The sequence below is a fragment of the Scylla paramamosain genome, chromosome 3 (genome assembly GCF_035594125.1).
Source record: "Scylla paramamosain isolate STU-SP2022 chromosome 3, ASM3559412v1, whole genome shotgun sequence".
Taxonomy (NCBI): Eukaryota; Metazoa; Arthropoda; class Malacostraca; order Decapoda; family Portunidae; genus Scylla; species Scylla paramamosain.
Window position 1 is genome coordinate 23135408 of NC_087153.1, and position 18454 is coordinate 23153861.

The following is an 18454-nucleotide window of genomic DNA, read 5'->3' on the forward strand; positions in this document are numbered from 1 at the left end:
ATTTACCCTCTGCCATGTGATTTTTTTACCAACAAGGGATAAATTTATCTCTGGTTGAGAATCAGTGAACTAGAGATTGTGGCACATCAGCCTGCACGGCCCCATGAAATCCCAAACGAGAACATGAACGCACACACACAAAGATGATAGCTAATTGACCTCAGAATTAACAGAGACAACGAATCATTCTGACCAAGGAAGCTTAAGGATAACTTCTTTGATTCTGCCACATAACGTTGGGAAGCGAAAGGGTTGTCCGAGCTTTTACATTTTGACTTTGAGATGTAATGGTGTGTGTCTTCTTCCACTTGAAGGCTGCAATGATCCCCTTGGATCATTGAATCATTGGATGTGATAAAAATATATGGTGACCTCCCGTGCGGCAATCACAGGCTGATGCCGTGCTGAGGCCCGACTTTTAGGAAAATACAAGTGAGGCGGATAATTGCAGGTTAAAGTGAGGGGTGAATGGTCCTCGCCGCCAGCAGGGTGAACAAGTCAAACGTGTTATTGAAGCTGTGATACGTGTTGTTGTGCCTAATACCGAAATGCACCGAAATGGACACCCCCCACCAAAAAAAAAAAAAAGAAAAAAAAATTGTAATGCACCGAAATGTACTCTAAAACTACTGTAATACAACGAAATGCATCCAAAAACTACCGAAATGCAGTGAAATGCATAAAAAACTATCTAAATGCACTTAAATGCACCCAAAACTACTTAAATACACCCGCAAAACTACTTATATGCATTTCGATGCATTTTCGTATTCTGGGTGCATTTCGGTGCATTTTGGTAGTTTTTGAGCGCATTTCGGTAGTTTTTGGGTGCATTTAGGTAGTTTTTTGGTGGATTTTAGATAGTTTTTGGTTGCATTTCGCAAGCACAACCCGGTTTTTTTTTTTGGATGCATCTCGGTAGTTTTTGGCTGCAATTTTTTTTTTGTGTCTGTGTTGCAGTAGGTTGCATTTCGGTAGTTTAAGGCTGGATTTCGGTCCATTTCAATAGTTTTTGGGTGCATTTTGGTGCAGTTCCGTAGTTTTAGTTTGCATTTCGGTGGGTTTCGGTGCATTTCGGTATTAGATACCGAAAAGTGTGATTGTGAGGTCGGAACGAGGCAAGGAGCTTATGTAGAATCTTTAGGCGGTTTATGGGCTACAAACTGACGTTACACAAAAAGTTTGTGTACTATATGGAAGCACAAATTGTGAAACCAAATTATAATATACGGTCCATAAATTTGCGTTTAAATCCAAATCCAGTACATACAAAAACTGGCGGGCTGGTGAGTGACGGCTTGCGGGTCTATTGCAGTTGATGTACCGCGAAGGCCTTGTGTTTGTTACCCAGAATTGAACTATACGAAAAGGTAATGTGTGTATCCTTCGCCTTTCTATAGCCTTTTCTTTCCCCAAATTGCAGTGATGAATGGTGCCAAACTATATCATTGTAAGTGACATTATTAACGGGCCACCATGGTATCTGTGCCTCACCGTCATTAACATTATTAACGGGCCACCATGGTATCTTTGCCTCACCGTCAACAATGTTGGGCACTGGATGTGGTTGTCAAAAAGATAAAATAAATAAATAAATAAATAAATAAGTAAAAAAAATAAAATTTAAAATAACTGCGAACCTCTTCACGTAGAACCCTATACATAAAAATAAATATTATTTTAGATTTACACCATTCTAAGAAATTTAATTTCTGACTTTTAGTTATCGAAATAGACACGGCTTCCCCCCGAAAAAAAAAAACAAAAAACAAAAAAAAAAGACCCAATTCTGAAAGATATGTTAGGTTAAGTTAGTATCCCTGAGAGTGGGAGTCCAGGGGTTAGGCTAGGGTAGGTTACAATAGTATCCCTGACGAAGGGGGTCCACAGCCTGAGACCTGAGTGTATTTTGGTTTTGATAGCCCTTTCACTATATAGTGGACTGTCATTGTCTAGTATAAACTTCCCTCAGTCTTTCAACATGTTTGTTAACCTATTCAAGCCAGTCTACAGTCAAGTACTGTAAAGTGTGTTTATAGTGAAACCACCTGCATGTTCCAGTTTTGAAACCATCATTCTGATTGACTTTCATCCATTCCATATATCAGTGATTCCCAACCTTTACACTTTGGAGTAACCCCCTGTAATAATTTTTCATATTCCAAGGAATCCCAATATATATTATATGTACATTATTTTATTTTTTTGTATTATATTATTATTTTATAATAGCACATTATTTTATAGTTTCTTGTGGAACCCTTGGTGATGGTTGGGAGAAACCTGTTTGGGAATCACTGCCTTATATAATGGTAGGGTGGAGTTTTGTTCATAAGATGATTATAACACTTGTAATACTTGAATACAGTGATATACTTCTTAGCACAATACAACACTTCCTCATAATATGGTGCTTCAGATATTCCCTTTCTTTAAACTGGTATGACACGTAAGGAAGATAAAATTGGTGATAACGATGCACTCTCTCTCTCTCTCTCTCTCTCTCTCTCTCTCTCTCTCTCTCTCTCTCTCTCTCTCTCTCTCTCTCTCTCTCTCTCTCTCTCTCTCTCTCTCTCTCTCTCTCTCTCTCTCTCTCTCTCTCTCTGTTTCCATCTTTTCCATCTTTTCTTTTAGGAATATATTTTGTATTGTAATAGTTCTGGTTCTGGATGCCCAGTGATACACACACACACACACACACACACACACACACACACACACACACACACACACACACACACACACACACACACACACACACAGATGGATGGGCAGACTGTATATTCCTCAGTTTAAAAAAGCTTTTGATAAGGTGCTACTCTAAAGACTGTTAAGAAAAATAGAGATCATAGGATGAGTGTAAGGAAAGCTGCTGGACTGGATGAATGACTTTCTGAAAGACAGGGAAATGAGAGTTATTATTAGAGACAAATGTTCTCCTTGGAAGGAAGTTATCAGTGGGATTTCTCAGGGATCAATATTGGCCCCAAATATGGTTGCAATATATATTAATGACTTAGATGAGGGAATTGATAGTTATATGAGTTTTTTTACCGATGATGCTAAACTGTTGGGAAGAGTGAGTAAAGAGGGTAATTATGAAATGTTGCAACAAGACCTTGATAAAATTTGGGAATGGAGCTGCAAATGGAGAATGGAATTCAACGTCAAGAAATACAGTATAATGGAGTTCGGAAAGAGCAAGCATAGAATTTCAGGAGGAGAGGTAATACAGAAATCAAAGTCAGATAGAGATAGGGAATATTCATATCAGATAGCATGTCACCTGAGAAACACATAAATAAAATTGTTAGATACACTTATAACTTATTAAAAAATATAAGAGTGGCATTTACCCACATGGATGAAGAAATGATAAAGAGACTGATCATCACTTTGATGAGGCCAAGATTGGAATATGTAGCAGCATTTTGGCCACCAAGCACAAATAGGAACATCAGGAAACTTGAAAGTATTCAAAGAACATAGACAAAATTGGTTCCAAGTTTGTCAGAAATATCATATGAGGAGAGGCTATGAAAACTGGAATTGACAACAATGAAACAAAGAAGGGAAAGAAGAGACTTGATAGCAATTTATAGAATCATGAAGAATATGGAGGGTGCTTGAGAGAGAACACCTTATGAAGTAGGACATGAGAGATACAAGGGGGCATGGAAGGAAGATAGTTACAGAAGGAATATAAAAATGAACAGCTTTCTCCATAGAGTAGTAGATATATGAAATGGACTGGATGAAGAAATAATGTGTGCAGAGAGGATACATGAATTTAAGGCCATGTTAGACACCATGAGATACAAAGACAGGACTGCATGAGCATAGCTCTCCTCTTGTACTTTTCAGCTAAATAAATACACACACACACACACACACACACACACACACACACACACACACACACACACACACACACACACACACACACACACACACACACACAGCGTTAAAAAAAAAAAAAAAATATATATATATATATATATATATATATATATATATATATATATATATATATATATATATATATATATATATATATATATATATATATATATATATATATATATATATATATATATATATATATATATATATATATATATATATATATATATATATATATATATATATATATATATATATATATATATATGAATATATATGAATAAAGATATGACAAGGAAGGAGGAAGAAAGCCAGTGTGGATGAAGTGGAAGGACTGGAGGAGAATGAGAGAAAGGGTTGAGGATCATATGTGTATGCACATGTGTACGTGTTCTCTCTCTCTCTCTCTCTCTCTCTCTCTCTCTCTCTCTCTCTCTCTCTCTCTCTCTCTCTCTCTCTCTCTCTCTCTCTCTCTCTCTCTCTCTCTCTCTCTCTTTCTGAGGAATAGAATGAAGGAGAGGGAGAGAGGTCCAAAGAGAACAAGGAAAGGACTCGGGAGAGGGGGAAAGGAAAATGTAAGCTGAGCTAGTGAGAATTACTTATTTTGGGTTGGATTGGAGAGAATATAAAGTATTTCCTGGTAAATCTAGGATGGAATCCAGGATGGCTCAGCTATAAAGATTAGAATATAAATATGGCAATGTTAGCATTATCATTTATTGTACTGGCACTTAATGATACCAGTGTAGGTGTTACTGTATACAAGGGATTAAGGGCACTACACTCTGTCATTTCACAAAACCACTGTTAATGTCAGGGTGGGAATGTTCAAAGCCAGGTATGGGTGATGGATGGAATTTGTGGCATGGACATTTGTATAACATTCACATCAATTTCAGTCATAAATGTCTTCCATGCCATCACTGTAGTGCACTTGACACCTCTACTTTATCTTTATTGAAATTAATTTTCACATTCATTAATGACTCAAGTGGATAGAACTTCCATACCTTATCTTCACCTCCTCTTCCTGGAAGTTGGATATGATCTATGTAGAGCTGTATGCATACTGTGCAAGATTGGTGGATGGTGAACTATTGCATGGTTTGTGCTCCCATAGACACATCCATGCTTGTATATGTAATTAGTGTTCCAATGTTGGCAGAGGGTGAAAAATCTATGGTAGTGACAACCAGATGGTAGATACCCAGAGTCTAGTGTGATCCTTAAATGATATTCCTTCTCTGTCACACTTCAGAAAAAAATCTTGTACATGGCTCATAGTAAAGTTGGGATAGGGCTTTCTGCTGGTATTGAGATCAGTGGAGATAATGAAATGCTCATGTACTGTGGTAATTACTATTTAATTTAAGAATCTTTTATAGTAGGCTTAAACTTCATCAGCAATTAAACAACTACTGTAAGGCAGGAAAGATGCAATAAAGATTTTCTACGTTTCTTTCCTGGTTATCACTACTCATATGTGACAGTGACAGGCTATAAAGTAAATGTAGAATTTATTGTTAGTGATTGCTGTTGCAGATGTCCAGGAAACGAGCACCAGGACCTTACAACTATGATGATGATGAGGATTACGTTCCAAGCAAGGCAGTGAAGTATTCTGAACGTGAAGATGTGGGACCTTTGAAGGTGAAGAAGCACACTCTTGATTCAGATGAAGAGGAAGATGAGTTAGAGGGTGGAGGAGGGCAGGGTGAAGACAAGAATTATGATGTTTTGAAGGAGGAGGATATTGATGGTAAGAAAACATTTTTACAATAGTTGGTATTTTGTAATTTCAATATGCAGCCACGCTTAATTGTTTGTTGCCTTAGTATCTTTTGTCTGAATTTTTAGGTGCAATTAAACATTTTTTATGCTTTTCTCATAAGATTCAACAAAATTCTTCAGTTGCCAGTTGTGCCTATGTTGATATGTAGGAGAGTATTTCTTTAATTTATTTTCTAAAAAGAGAGAATTTAGTAACATGCAAAATTTAGAATCTTCATACTTGAAATATTTATATGGAATAGGATGGACCTATTAGAAAATTAACCTCATCTGATACTTTAAGACAAAAATCATAAAGCCTTGAATGATTACTGGCCTACCATGATAATAACAGATATAAAAGAATGGAACATGTAAGTACTAGAATGAAAAAAAAAAAAATAAATAAATGAGTTGAAATTGGAAGCCTTATCATTGCATGACAGGCATTAAATAAACATCATTGAAAAAAAAAGAAGATATTTCATCACACTGCATCTCATGAATACAAAAGTCACATTGCATATAGTAACTACATATATAATATAAAACAATACAAGAGACCTCCAACTCCCTATACGTACACTCATCTTAAATGTGCAGGGCAAGAGGAGAAGACAGTAGATTTTGAGGGTGACACTCCAATAACACCATTCAACATGAAAGAGGAGATGGAAGATGGCCATTTTGATGGGGATGGCTTCTACCACTTCAAGAAGGATACTGTTCAGATTAAGGATGCATGGCTTGATGACATTGATTGGATGAAGGTATGTCAGTGAGGCTAGGTGTTAATGTTAGTTTACAGTTACTGCTGCTGTTTTTACTGCCTCTTGGGAGGGACGCAAAGTTTTTTTTTTTTTCTCCCTCTATATTTCTCTTTTCCTAATGTCATACTTCTATTTCTTTTCTTCCTTATCTTGCCTTATTCCCTTTTTTGCTTTGTTTTTGTTTCTTGTTGCTCATCCCTTGCTCCTTTCTCAACAATTATTACTCTAGGCTGTTACATAACTTATATGCCGTCCGCTTCTGACAAAACATTGTGCCATTTCTTACTGTAAAAGGGAGTCTTGTTTCCTTGTTCCACTTCTTTCAGTCACCTTTTGCAATATGTAAGGTATAGAGTGACAATATTCTTTCATTCCACAGGAAAGTTAAATTTTATAACCTTTCCCTTTATAAATAGTTGTGTTGCAGCTTAATGAATTATTTCCTTCTGTGCATTGCATTCAGGGAAATTCACATTTTCCTTCTAACAAGGACACAAATACTGAAGTCTTTATTTTCTTTCATTATTCTGTCAGTACTTTAAAATTATTGTTAGAGGCAGCTTGAATTCCTCAATTTGTCATCCAGATATGAGTATGTACTATGCTTTCCTCTTCTTCCTATTGAATGTGACCGCTTCACACTTTAGTGCTATCTAAGGATAAAATCTGACTTGCCTTTTCTTTTTGGCTCTTTTATGTATGTAATTTCTCTTTTATCTTTGTGAACATAAACAGAGCCTTCACTCAAAAACAAAACATTTCTCAAGCATTAACTGTCTTGTTTTGTGCTTCTCAGATTAAGAGGTGTGAGGGAGATGAGAAAAAGTATGGATCTGATGTTGAGAGTGACACAGAGAGCGAGGAAGCTGTCAGCAGCATCATTGAAGTGTACAAAGAAATAATGGTTTTCCTTATGGAGGGAGAAACAGTTGCCAAAGCATTAAAGGTTTGACAAAGTGCTTTTGTTAAGCTGTTTATGTTATTATTCTGATAATAGATGTCTTGAAAAGTTAAGTGTTTGCATTCATTCTAGGTGAATATGAGAGTTTATATACAGGGTAGGGTGTCTTGCAAGTTAAGGTACATACTTTTGGATATGATAGTTCAAGTAATTCTTAGTTGAAAATACTCTATACAAATATGCTGTGTTTTGCTTTACTTTGTGAGAAATTGATGTGTAAGTTGTGTTGCAGGAGTTGCTCGTCTGGGTGGGCCTGGGTCTGGGTGGCAAAACACAATATATGTTTATAGAGTATTTTTTATTTAGAATTACTTGAACTATCATTTCTTGAAGTATGCACTATAACTTGTGAGACACCCTGTATACATGTATACAGTCAGGTTGCTGCTAATGCAGGCAGGAATGTTCCACTGACTCACATTAGATGCAATTCATGTTAGTTATAACAAGAGTAATGGCAGAAAATTACAATGATTCTGACATGCCTCCTAAAAAACTAAGATAAAATATTTCCAGACTGTCTACAACTCTCAAAAGTTTTCATACATATAACTGAAGGTAACAAATACATAGGAGCTCATTAAAAACTATGCTGATCCATTGTTTACATTCACAGCCAGTGAATGCTTACTGCTGATATCAAATAATATCAGCTAAGTATCACATTTCCTTGAGCATAGCTTGATCTCAAGTATTGCTCAACCCCTGAATTTTGAAGGAGAGAAAGGTGGGGGAGAGAGGGGGGAGAGGAGTGAGTTAGAGAAGAGGGAAGAGAAAAAGAGAGCAGAGAAGAGGAGTAAGATAGAGGAGAAGAGCAGAAATGCAGAAAAAGATGGAAGTAGTGTTGTGAGTGGTAAAAATGCTATAGGGCAATCTGGAGAAGAACCATGGAAAAGATGGTGAAATATTCAAACTGAAAACTGAACTGCAAGAAATAAGAGTGAGAGAACAGCACATTATTAAGAAAATGAGGAATTACAAAACAGCATAGAGAAAGTGATGAAAGAAAATATATTTGAAAGCAGAACTAGTGAAGGGTGAGAAGAGGGTGAGATAGGGAGTCATGGATGAAATGAAAGGCTGGAAAGTTGAAAATGATAAAGCAAATGGTGGCTTTAAAGAAATAATTGAAAAGCAACTGAAAGAAAAACTGAAAATGCAGAAAAGGAAGTCATGAAGGCACTGAAAAACAATGAAGATCTTGTAAGAGATGCAACAGATAAGAAGAAAAGTTTTATAGTTTATGGAATAAAGGAGAAAAATATAATATACAAATTGAAAAGAAATAAAGAAAAAAAACAAAAACAATGAAGGATTTGTTGAAGAAACTTAATGATGAAGATGACACTAAATTTGAAGAAGTAGTTGTTTGACTAGGACCTTATCTGGAAGGCAAGAACAAGATCCATGAAAATAAGACTAAAATCACAACAAGCAGCTGAAGAGATGCTAGAAAAAACTTGCAAACTAAGAAAAGTAGAAGACTGCAAAGATATATATATTAAGAAAAACAGAAATGACGAAGAATGGAAAAAACTGAAAGAAATGTATTAAGAGGTTAAAGAGAAAATTAATCAAGAACAGAAGAAGAAAAAATTAAAATTTTTTTGGAGAGTTTTAGGAGAGAGTGAAGAAATAGTACATAAAGGAAAAGAAATAAATGAAAATAAAATAGAGAAAAACAGTAAAAATGAAGGACTGAATATGATGTATTCCAACATAGATGAGTTGTTACATAGAACACTGGAATTACAAGATTATTTAAAAGAAGAGAATCTGAAGGTGGTGTGTTTAACGAAAACAAAGCTATAAGAAAATTAGAGTGTCATTAACAATAACTGAAATATGTGGAGAAGAGACAAGATTGGTAAAGGAGGGGGAGGTGTAATGATAATGACAAGAAATGAGGTGAAGACAAAAATGTGAAATATTTGGAAGAAAAAGCAGAAATAGTGAGTGTTAACGTGGAGAATAATGATGGAGAAATAGTGATGGTAATAACAAGCTATGTACCACCCAAAACAATTTCTGAAGCTGACTATGGAAAACACAATGATGCAGTAGGTGACTGAAATATAAGATATAGGGGAGATGACGAACCAACAAGACTTGACCTAATATTAACAAAAGGAACTGACATAACTAAAGAATTAAGATATGTGTGCCCCATGGGAAAAAGTGACCATGCAGTGATAGAAATAGAGACTGATAATGATGTCAGTGAAGAGGATGAATCATACAAAGAAAACAGGAGAAACTGTGGGAAAGCAAATATAGATGATCTTAAGAGATTCTATGAAGAAATGGACTGGGGAAAGCTGAAAATGATGTGGAACTATATGAGACTACACTGAACATCCTTGGTCTCTCCTTTACTTATAATCTGAACTGGGAACTTCACATCTCATCTCTAGCTAAAACAGCTTCTATGAAGTTAGGCATTCTGAGAAGTCTCCGCCAGTTTTTCTCACCCCCCCCCAGCTGCTAACTCTGTACAAGGGCCTTATTTGTCCATGTATGGAGTATGCTTCACATGTCTGGGGGGGTTCCACTCATACTGCTCTTCTAGACAGGGTGGAATCAAAAGCTTTTCGTCTCATCAACTCCTCTCCTCTAACTGACTGTCTTCAGCCTCTCTCTCACCACTGCAATGTTGCATCTCTAGCTGTCTTCTACTGCTATTTTCATGCTAACTGCTCTTCTGATCTTGCTAACTGCATGTCTCCCCTCCTCCCACAGCCTCGCTGCACAAGACTTTCTTCTTTCTCTCACCCCTATTCTGTCCACCTCTCTAACGCAAGAGTTAACCAGTATTCTCAATCATTCATTTCTTTCTCTGGTAAACTCCGGAATTCCCTGCCTGCTTCTGTATTTTCACCTTCCTATGACTTGAATTCCTTCAAGAGGGAGGTTTCAAGACACTTATTCATCAATTTTTGACTACTGCTTTGACCCTTTTGTGGGACTGGCATTTGGGCATTTTTTTTTATTGGATTTTTGTTGCCCTTGGCCAGTGTCCTTCCTACATAAAAAAAAAAAAGGGAGGTTTCAAGACACTTATCAATTTTTGACTACTGCTTTGACCCTTTTATGGGACTGGCATTTCAGTGGGCATTTTTTTAATTGAATTTTTGTTGCCCTTGGCCAGTGTCCCTCCTACATAAAAAAAAAAAAAGAATAAATATGTCCCACTATACAAACCTAAAATAAAAGGAGAACAGGTGTGGTTCAATGCAAGATATGCAAGAGCAAAGAAAAGACATGAAGTATGGATAAGAACAAAAATAAATCAAAACCAAAAAAATAAAGAAGACTTTAAGATAGCAAGTAATTAATATGTGAAAATAAGGAGAGAGGAAGAGAAAGGATATGAAAAGATATAGTTGAAAAATTTAAGGACGAACCAAAACCATTCTGCAGTTACATAAATGGAAAAGAATTAAACAAAAAGGAAAACTAGAAAGATTGAAGGATGGAAATGAAACATATGTATATGAAGACCCTAAAGACATGAGTGAATTGCTAAACAAAAAATTTCAGCAGGTTTTCACTGAAAGATAAGAATTTAAAGGACCACAAGTTGAGAAGACAAAAAAAAGCAAATGTGGGAAATTAAAACAATTAAAGAAGTTTATAAAATGATGGAGGAACTGGAAGAGAGAAATGCAACAGGACCAGATGGAGTATCAAGTTTCATTTTAAAAGAGTGCAGGAAACAGTTAATTGAACCAGTATATGACATCATAAAATGCTCAATATCAACTGGAAGAGTGTCTAGGGAATGGAAGAGAGTAGACATATTGCCAATTTATAAAAAGTGGAAAGAAAGAAGAACCACGAAACTGTAGACCAGTATCAATGACCAGCATCGTATGTAAGATCTGTGAAATAGTGATAAAGAAGCAGTGGACAAAATTTCTAGAAAAATATGATATAATAACAGAAAAACAGTATGGCTTTAGACAAAAGTGATCATGTGTTACAAATTTAATGAGCTATTTGAGAGTGACTGATAAAACACAGGAGGGGGATGGATGGGTAAACTGTGTATTTAGATACAGTAAAATCCCTCTCATCCGGCATTCGAGTATCCGGCAGCTTCAAGTATCCAGCACATTTTTCCCTGAGCCTTAAAATCAATAAAAAGATCAATGTGTACTCATAAAATCGATTAAAATTCCTGCGTGAGGCATACTTTGTCCCCTCGCCACCAGAGCACACTGCTTCGCGCCACCCGCGGTCCACATCACTGTGTTTACTCAGTGACTCAGTCCCGCGTGTGCACTGTTTATCGCCTGACGCCTTCATCATGCCTAAAGTTGTAGAAGAGAGGAAGCGTGTTGTGCTTACACTTAAGCAGCTGATCAGATCAGCTGCTGATTAAGATCAGCTGATCTTTGTTATGGTAAGATGTGTGAGTGTAGGGTGGTGATTGTGGACATAATTTCACTTCTTTTCAAGTATCCGGCAATATTCAAGTATCCGGCATGTCGGTGGTCCCGTTGATGCTGGATAAGAGGGATTTTACTGTATATAAAAAAGCTTTCGACAAGGTTCCCCACAACAGGGTACTATGGAAACTAAAAAAATGTATGAGGATTAAACAGAAAAATAATAATAAACTGGATGGAAAGCTACTTAAAGGGAAGAGAAATGAGAACAGTAGTAAAAGATGTAAAATCAGAATGGAGAAAAGTAGATAGTGGAGTACCATAAGGATCAGTGCTCAGTAGGTTGCTTACAGATCATGCAAAATTACAAAGACATGAGAAAAAACAGACTGAAATTCTACAAGAGGATTTAAATAAAATCAGGGACTAGAGTAAGAAATGGGAGATCGAATTTAATGTGAAAAAAAATATCATGTAATGGAAATGGAAAAAGTGAAAAGAGACCAAAATGGACATATAAAATGGGGAATGAAGCAATAATAAAAGTACAGCAAGAGAAAGATCTGAGAATGACAATCCAAGATAGTCAACAGTTGGAGAAACATGTTATAAAAGACATTCAGAGATACATATAGAATGGTGAGAAATATTGGAATAGCATTCCACTACATGAATAAAGATATGATGAGAAAGATAATTACCACTGTGATTAGACCAAAGCTGGAATATGCTAAATCAATATGGTCTCCCCACAAGAAGAAACGTCTAAAAACTAGAAAGGATACAGAGGATGGCAATAAAGATGGTTCCAGAACCTAAAGAATTAACATATGAAGACAGGTTAAAGGAAATTAATCTGCTAACATTGGAACAGAGAAGAGAAGGGGAAATTTAATACTAGTTTATAAACTGTGTAATGGAGTGGAAGAAATAGATAATGAGAAACTACTGCAAAGAGAGGAAGGAAATACCAGATTCACATGAGGACAGCAAAAAACTAAGAAAAGGAAGGTGCTTAAGTAACATTAAGAAATATAATTTCCCACAGAGAAATATAGAAGTTTGGAACAAGCTAAGTGAGGATGTAGTATCGACAGTGAATGTGCATAACTTTAAGGGAAAGCTGGACAAGTGTAGATATGGAGACAGGACCACACAAGTGTAGCTCAGGCCTTGTAAATTACAACTAGGTAAATACACACACACACACACACATGCACACACACACACATAGAAAAAAAACCTTGACATAGAAGAAAAAATAGAATAAGCTAGTGAAATTGTGTTAGCATGTAAAGATGTCAAAGATATGATAAGATTCTAAAAGAAAAAGAAGAGATCAGACACAAGCAGGAAAAATAGATATAAGAAGGAAATAAAAAATGCTTTAAGAAATAGCCCAAAGTTTATTAAAGTATAGTAGATATTAATAGATCTGTTGTGCCCTTTGGCATAAAAGGAGAAGTAAAGGTATCTAAGATTTTAAATGCTATGACTGGAGAAGAAGAATTGGCATTTGAGGAATTTTCAAGGCTTGGAAAGTATGATCCAAAAATAGACTGACCACTCAAGGTTGTACTGCAAAACACCAACATGGTGGAAACAGTCTTGAGAAATGCTAGGAAGATAAAAGAAAATGGGGAGTGGAAAAATGCAAATGTAAGCAGATGTTTGAATGAGGAAAACAGGGTAATGATGAAAGTACTGGTAGCTGAAGCTAATAAAAAAATGTTGAAAGGTCAGAGGAAGAAAACACTTTTATACAAAGTCCTGGGAATGCAAGTAAAAATTCATTCGCAGAATAGAAAACCAGGTTTTAAAAAATGTATTCAAAAATGAAAAGTTAAAAATGATGTACACAAATGTTGATGGTTTATTATCTAAACTGAATGAACTCAAGGATAAAACAAAAAAGGACAAACCACAGATAATATGTCTCACTGGGATTAAGCTAAAATCATCATTGTCAAATGTTATGTTTAACTTGAATGATTATGAAATATGGAAAAAAGATAGAGAACATAAATATGAAGGAGGAGTCATGATATTGATCAACAAACACTTAAAACAAAGTTGAATTAGTAATTATTGAGACAGTAACAGAGATGAGAGATGGCATTCCATGCTAGCCCACATCAAAGAAGACATGGCACCTTGGTAGGTAGGTAGGTAGGAGACAGTAACACAAGAAGGAAAAATAATAACAAGAGCATGGGAGATGGAAGAGTACATTGAGTTAGAAGACCTAACTGAGGAAACCATCAGAGCTATTCTTCAAAATATGGAAGACAAATCCAAAAGACTAATATTAACTGGAGATTTTAACTGTGATATAGACTGGAGAAAATGTGAAGTAAAAAATTCAGAATACCAGTGGAATAATGGATTATTAGAACTTGTACAAGATCACTTACTAACAGCATATTATGCAGTATACAAGAATGAGGGACATGAATCAACCATCACTACTAGACTTATTCTTCACAAGAAAAGATAATGAAATAGAAAATATTGTATACTTCCCACTGTTAGGGAAAAGTGATCATGTGGTACTGACATGGGACTTCACAGTGGCTTATGATATAATAGAAAATGAACCAAAAAAAACACAGCTTAATTATTAAAAAAGGAAATTATGAAGAGCTAAGAAATTATTTTCATTCACTAAAGTGGAAAGAACAACTGGATATAAAAGATATAAATGATCAGTGCTCAAAGTTTTGTGAAATTTACAATGAAGGAGTTAGAAGATACATCCCTCATAAAAAGACTAATACAGTGATGATAAAAAAAAAAAAAGGTTAGTGATTGCATTGTTGCAAGAAAAAACAGATTTGTTGTGGAATAGATACAGAAGATGTAGAGGAGAAAGGGCCTATGAGAGATACAAAATTGCAAGGAATGAGTATACAAAGAAGAGGAGAGAAGCAGAAATTGAATATCAAAAGGACATAATAAACAAATGTAAAGATGAACCCAAGGTATTCTGTAGTTACGTTAAAAGCAAGACTTAAATGAAAGGCAAAATTCAATGTCTGATAGATAAAGGAAAAAATTACTATACTAAGGAAGAAGTATGTGAGATACTAAATAAGAAATTCCAATCAGTATTTACAAATGAAAAAGCATTTCTGTAAGAGCAAAATAGAGATCTAGAAAAAGAAACATTGGATAACTCGGTAATAAGCTGTGAAGAAATAGAAGCAGAGATGAAAGCATTGACAGAGTCAAAGCTATGGGTACTGGTGGCATTTCCTGCTTGGTATTGAAGGAATGTGCAAAAAAATTAACCCTTAAACATTGGGGTGTATTGTAACTTGAACGTCTCCACGTATGGGGTAAAATAGAGTTCAATATGAGAAGATATTACATGTGTACTCATTCCTGCATGATATTTTAGTAACAGAGGTAATGAAAATAAACTTGTATTTTCTGTATGTGAGCTGAGGCAAAATCTATGATCATAAAAATGAAGAAAAGATTTGTGGGCATGGTGATATGCTTTGCTACAGGAAGGCTCTGTGCAGTAGGGAGATATTCCGATATTCCTTGTGAAGAGAGGTTTATTTATATTGCTTTTGCTGTTCTAGCCACATACACACTTGTTGCCCTTTTAACACATCTTATTTTCCTTGAAATACATTTCTTCCTGTTTTTTCAAATGGCTATTATTCCAGACATTGGTCTCTCTCTCTCTCTCTCTCTCTCTCTCTCTCTCTCTCTCTCTCTCTCTCTCTCTCTCTCTCTCTCTCTCTCTCTCTCTCTCTCTCTCTCTCTCTCTCTCTCTCTCTCTCTCTCTCTCTCTCTCTCTCTTGGTCCCTGGAGCCAATTTATTTTTATAGTATCCCTATGGGTAGATATAAAAAAACTTCTCTGGTCGTTGAGGGACAGTTGACCAGGCCCTCAAAATGTTACTCTCTGGTTGTGATGGTGTTGTGCAGGTGGGAGTTTGTACTCCCCCTGCTGTTGTTTTCCAAGGTGAAAGATGCCTTGGTCAGTTGTTGAGTCCTGTCTTGACACTCTTATCATCATTAATGTTTATACCTCTATGTCATATTATGCTATTCACTCAGTTCTCAAGCCTTTCAGATCAGTTCTCCATATCTGTCTGAAATATGATGGCGATTGTCCCTCTAATTGGTGTTATGTGACATTTTCATCAGACGTTGCTGCCAAAGCTGCTCTTGAGGCAATAAATTCTCTGCGTCTTGGAAAGAACAATTTAATTGTTGAGGTCATTCGATCAAGCAATGTAGCTGACAGCGAGAATGATTATTGTCCTAATGTCTTTGATGCTGCTGAAGAACAAGCTCCCAAAGTTTGCCATCCACCTACATCTTACTGGTTTGTAGCTTATTATAGGGAGAGTTTAGGAAACTTTATTCATGCTGCCAATTATCTAGAAAGGGAGATTGCAGTACTCCCTACAAATAACATCAAGACCTATATGGGATTGATCACTTCCCAATTTTATTGGAATCAACTGATTCTGCACCACAGTCACATCCTCTCTGATGGTGGCTAGATAAGGCAGATTGGCACTTATTTAAAGATCTCAGCATTCCTGCCTGCTCAGTGAATGAGATAGGAAACTATGATGAGGCTGCAACATACTTAACTGATGTCTTGCACTCTGCTGGTATTCATTCCATCCTGAAGACCTCTGGCTGGTTTCCTAAATGTCCTGTTCCATGTTGGAATGCGGATTGTACAGCCACTCTTCAAGAAAAGCGTGCTGCCTCTTCTCACCTTCAGTGACACTGTGGGGACATCCACTGCTTGGAGGCTTTTTGACAAGCACGTGTCCTAGCTCTCCGCACCTTAAAGAGGGCTTGGCAGGAGTCTTGGAAGAGTTATGTCTCTTCCATCACAGTTCGCGCACTACTCACTCAGGTCTTCAACAGAGTCCGCAAAATATCTGGAAAGTATTCTGCACCTCCTTTCTGTTCTATCCCATTATGTGGGGATGGTAGCAGACCCCAAGACAGTTGCCGACCTTTTTGCTGAGCACTTTGCTAGTGTCACAAGAAAGGACCCAACAACACATATGGCACTTCGTCATCAACATTTGGAATCTGTCGGAGTCAATTTTGCCCTTTCTGGTGGAGAGTCTTATAATGTCCCATTTTTTCAGTCTGAATTATGCATGGCTTTGTCCCAGTTCAGCACCTGAAAAATTGAGCTGCATAGGTGAATAAGAGCAGCTGATATAGCGTGAGAAACATTCATTGACAGCATAGGCTCACGTAGACAGTAGTCTATTCATGTTATTTGAATAGCATTTTCTGACCATAAATTCCAAATTTCTGGAAAATTTGGTTAACAGATCACTTTCTTTTTTATCTAATGCTATTTTCTATAGATGTCATTTCTTGAATTCATACAGCCTCTGTGAATTCAAGAACATATCGGTCTAACCTGAATCCCCAAGCTGTATGGAATCTCTGTGCTTGCAAAAAATTCTGGATGTGTGAAAAAAAAAAAAAAAAAAAAAAAAAAAAAAAAAAAAATATATATATATATATATATATATATATATATATATATATATATATATATATATATATATATATATATATATATATATATATATATACATACATACATACAGCCTCTGTGAATTCAAGAACATATCGGTCTAACCTGAATCCCCAAGCTGTGTGGAATCTCTGTGCTTGCAAAAAATTCTGGACGTGGGAAAAAAAAAAATACATATATATATATATATATATATATATATATATATATATATATATATATATATATATATATATATATATATATATATATATATATATTTTATATATATATATATATATATATATATATATATATATATATATATATATATATATATATATATATATATATATATATATATATATATATATATAAATATATATATATATATATAAATATATATATATATATATATATATATATATATATATATATATATATATATATATATATATATATATATATATATATATATATATATATATATATATATATATATATATATATATATATATATATATATATATATATATATATATATATAATATATATATATATATATATAAATATATATATATATATATATATATATATATATATATATATATATATATATATATATATATATATATATATATATATATATATATATATATATATATATATATATATATAATGGCCCCCACCCCCCTTTTCAAATTTTTGGGTATGCCACTGGTTGAGTGAGTGCCTAGTGCTGAGAAGGGAAGAAATGTTATTGTTTCAAGGGAGAGTCCTGCCAACCTGGCAACACTGCTCATGGGCAGTCGTGACTTTGTCTTGAGAGAGGTAAATAAGGTAGCATGTGGTGTTGTGACTTATTTTGATCCATACGAGTTCTAGCATGTGAGTTGTATTCCAAACAAGGGTTGTATATTGAGCAAATTTCTTCATGTCCAAACAGGATGTATACCAAGTTGGACTATTCCAAAGTGGACTTATACCGAGTTACCACTGTATATACAGTGGCACCTTGGGTTATACCTGCCCTGGTATATGCCCTGGTATACCCTTTCCTGACGCCCAGATTTTGCATCGACATGCACCTGTGAACCTGACTTGTTGCCCATGTTGCCACTGGCGCCATAGTGTTCCAACTA

The 18454-nt window shown here is 35.4% G+C and overlaps 1 protein-coding gene across 3 annotated transcripts in view; it reads left to right on the top strand.

Moving 5' to 3' along the window:
- The first annotated feature begins 1079 nt into the window (after nucleotides 1-1079).
- LOC135093018 (CD2 antigen cytoplasmic tail-binding protein 2 homolog) overlaps nucleotides 1080-18454 on the top strand; it is a 101961-nt gene continuing 84586 nt past the window's right edge. Inside the window, exons 1-4 of one of the 3 annotated variants that reach the window (XM_063991883.1) lie at nucleotides 1080-1286; nucleotides 5446-5662; nucleotides 6277-6443; nucleotides 7240-7389. In XM_063991883.1, the coding sequence (XP_063847953.1) occupies nucleotides 1152-1286; nucleotides 5446-5662; nucleotides 6277-6443; nucleotides 7240-7389 (669 nt within the window). In that variant the 5' untranslated portion in view covers nucleotides 1080-1151. Of the gene's footprint in view, nucleotides 1371-3139; nucleotides 3227-5445; nucleotides 5663-6276; nucleotides 6444-7239; nucleotides 7390-18454 lie in introns of those variants that run through there. The other 2 variants (XM_063991886.1, XM_063991874.1) reach the window with 2 other exon arrangements.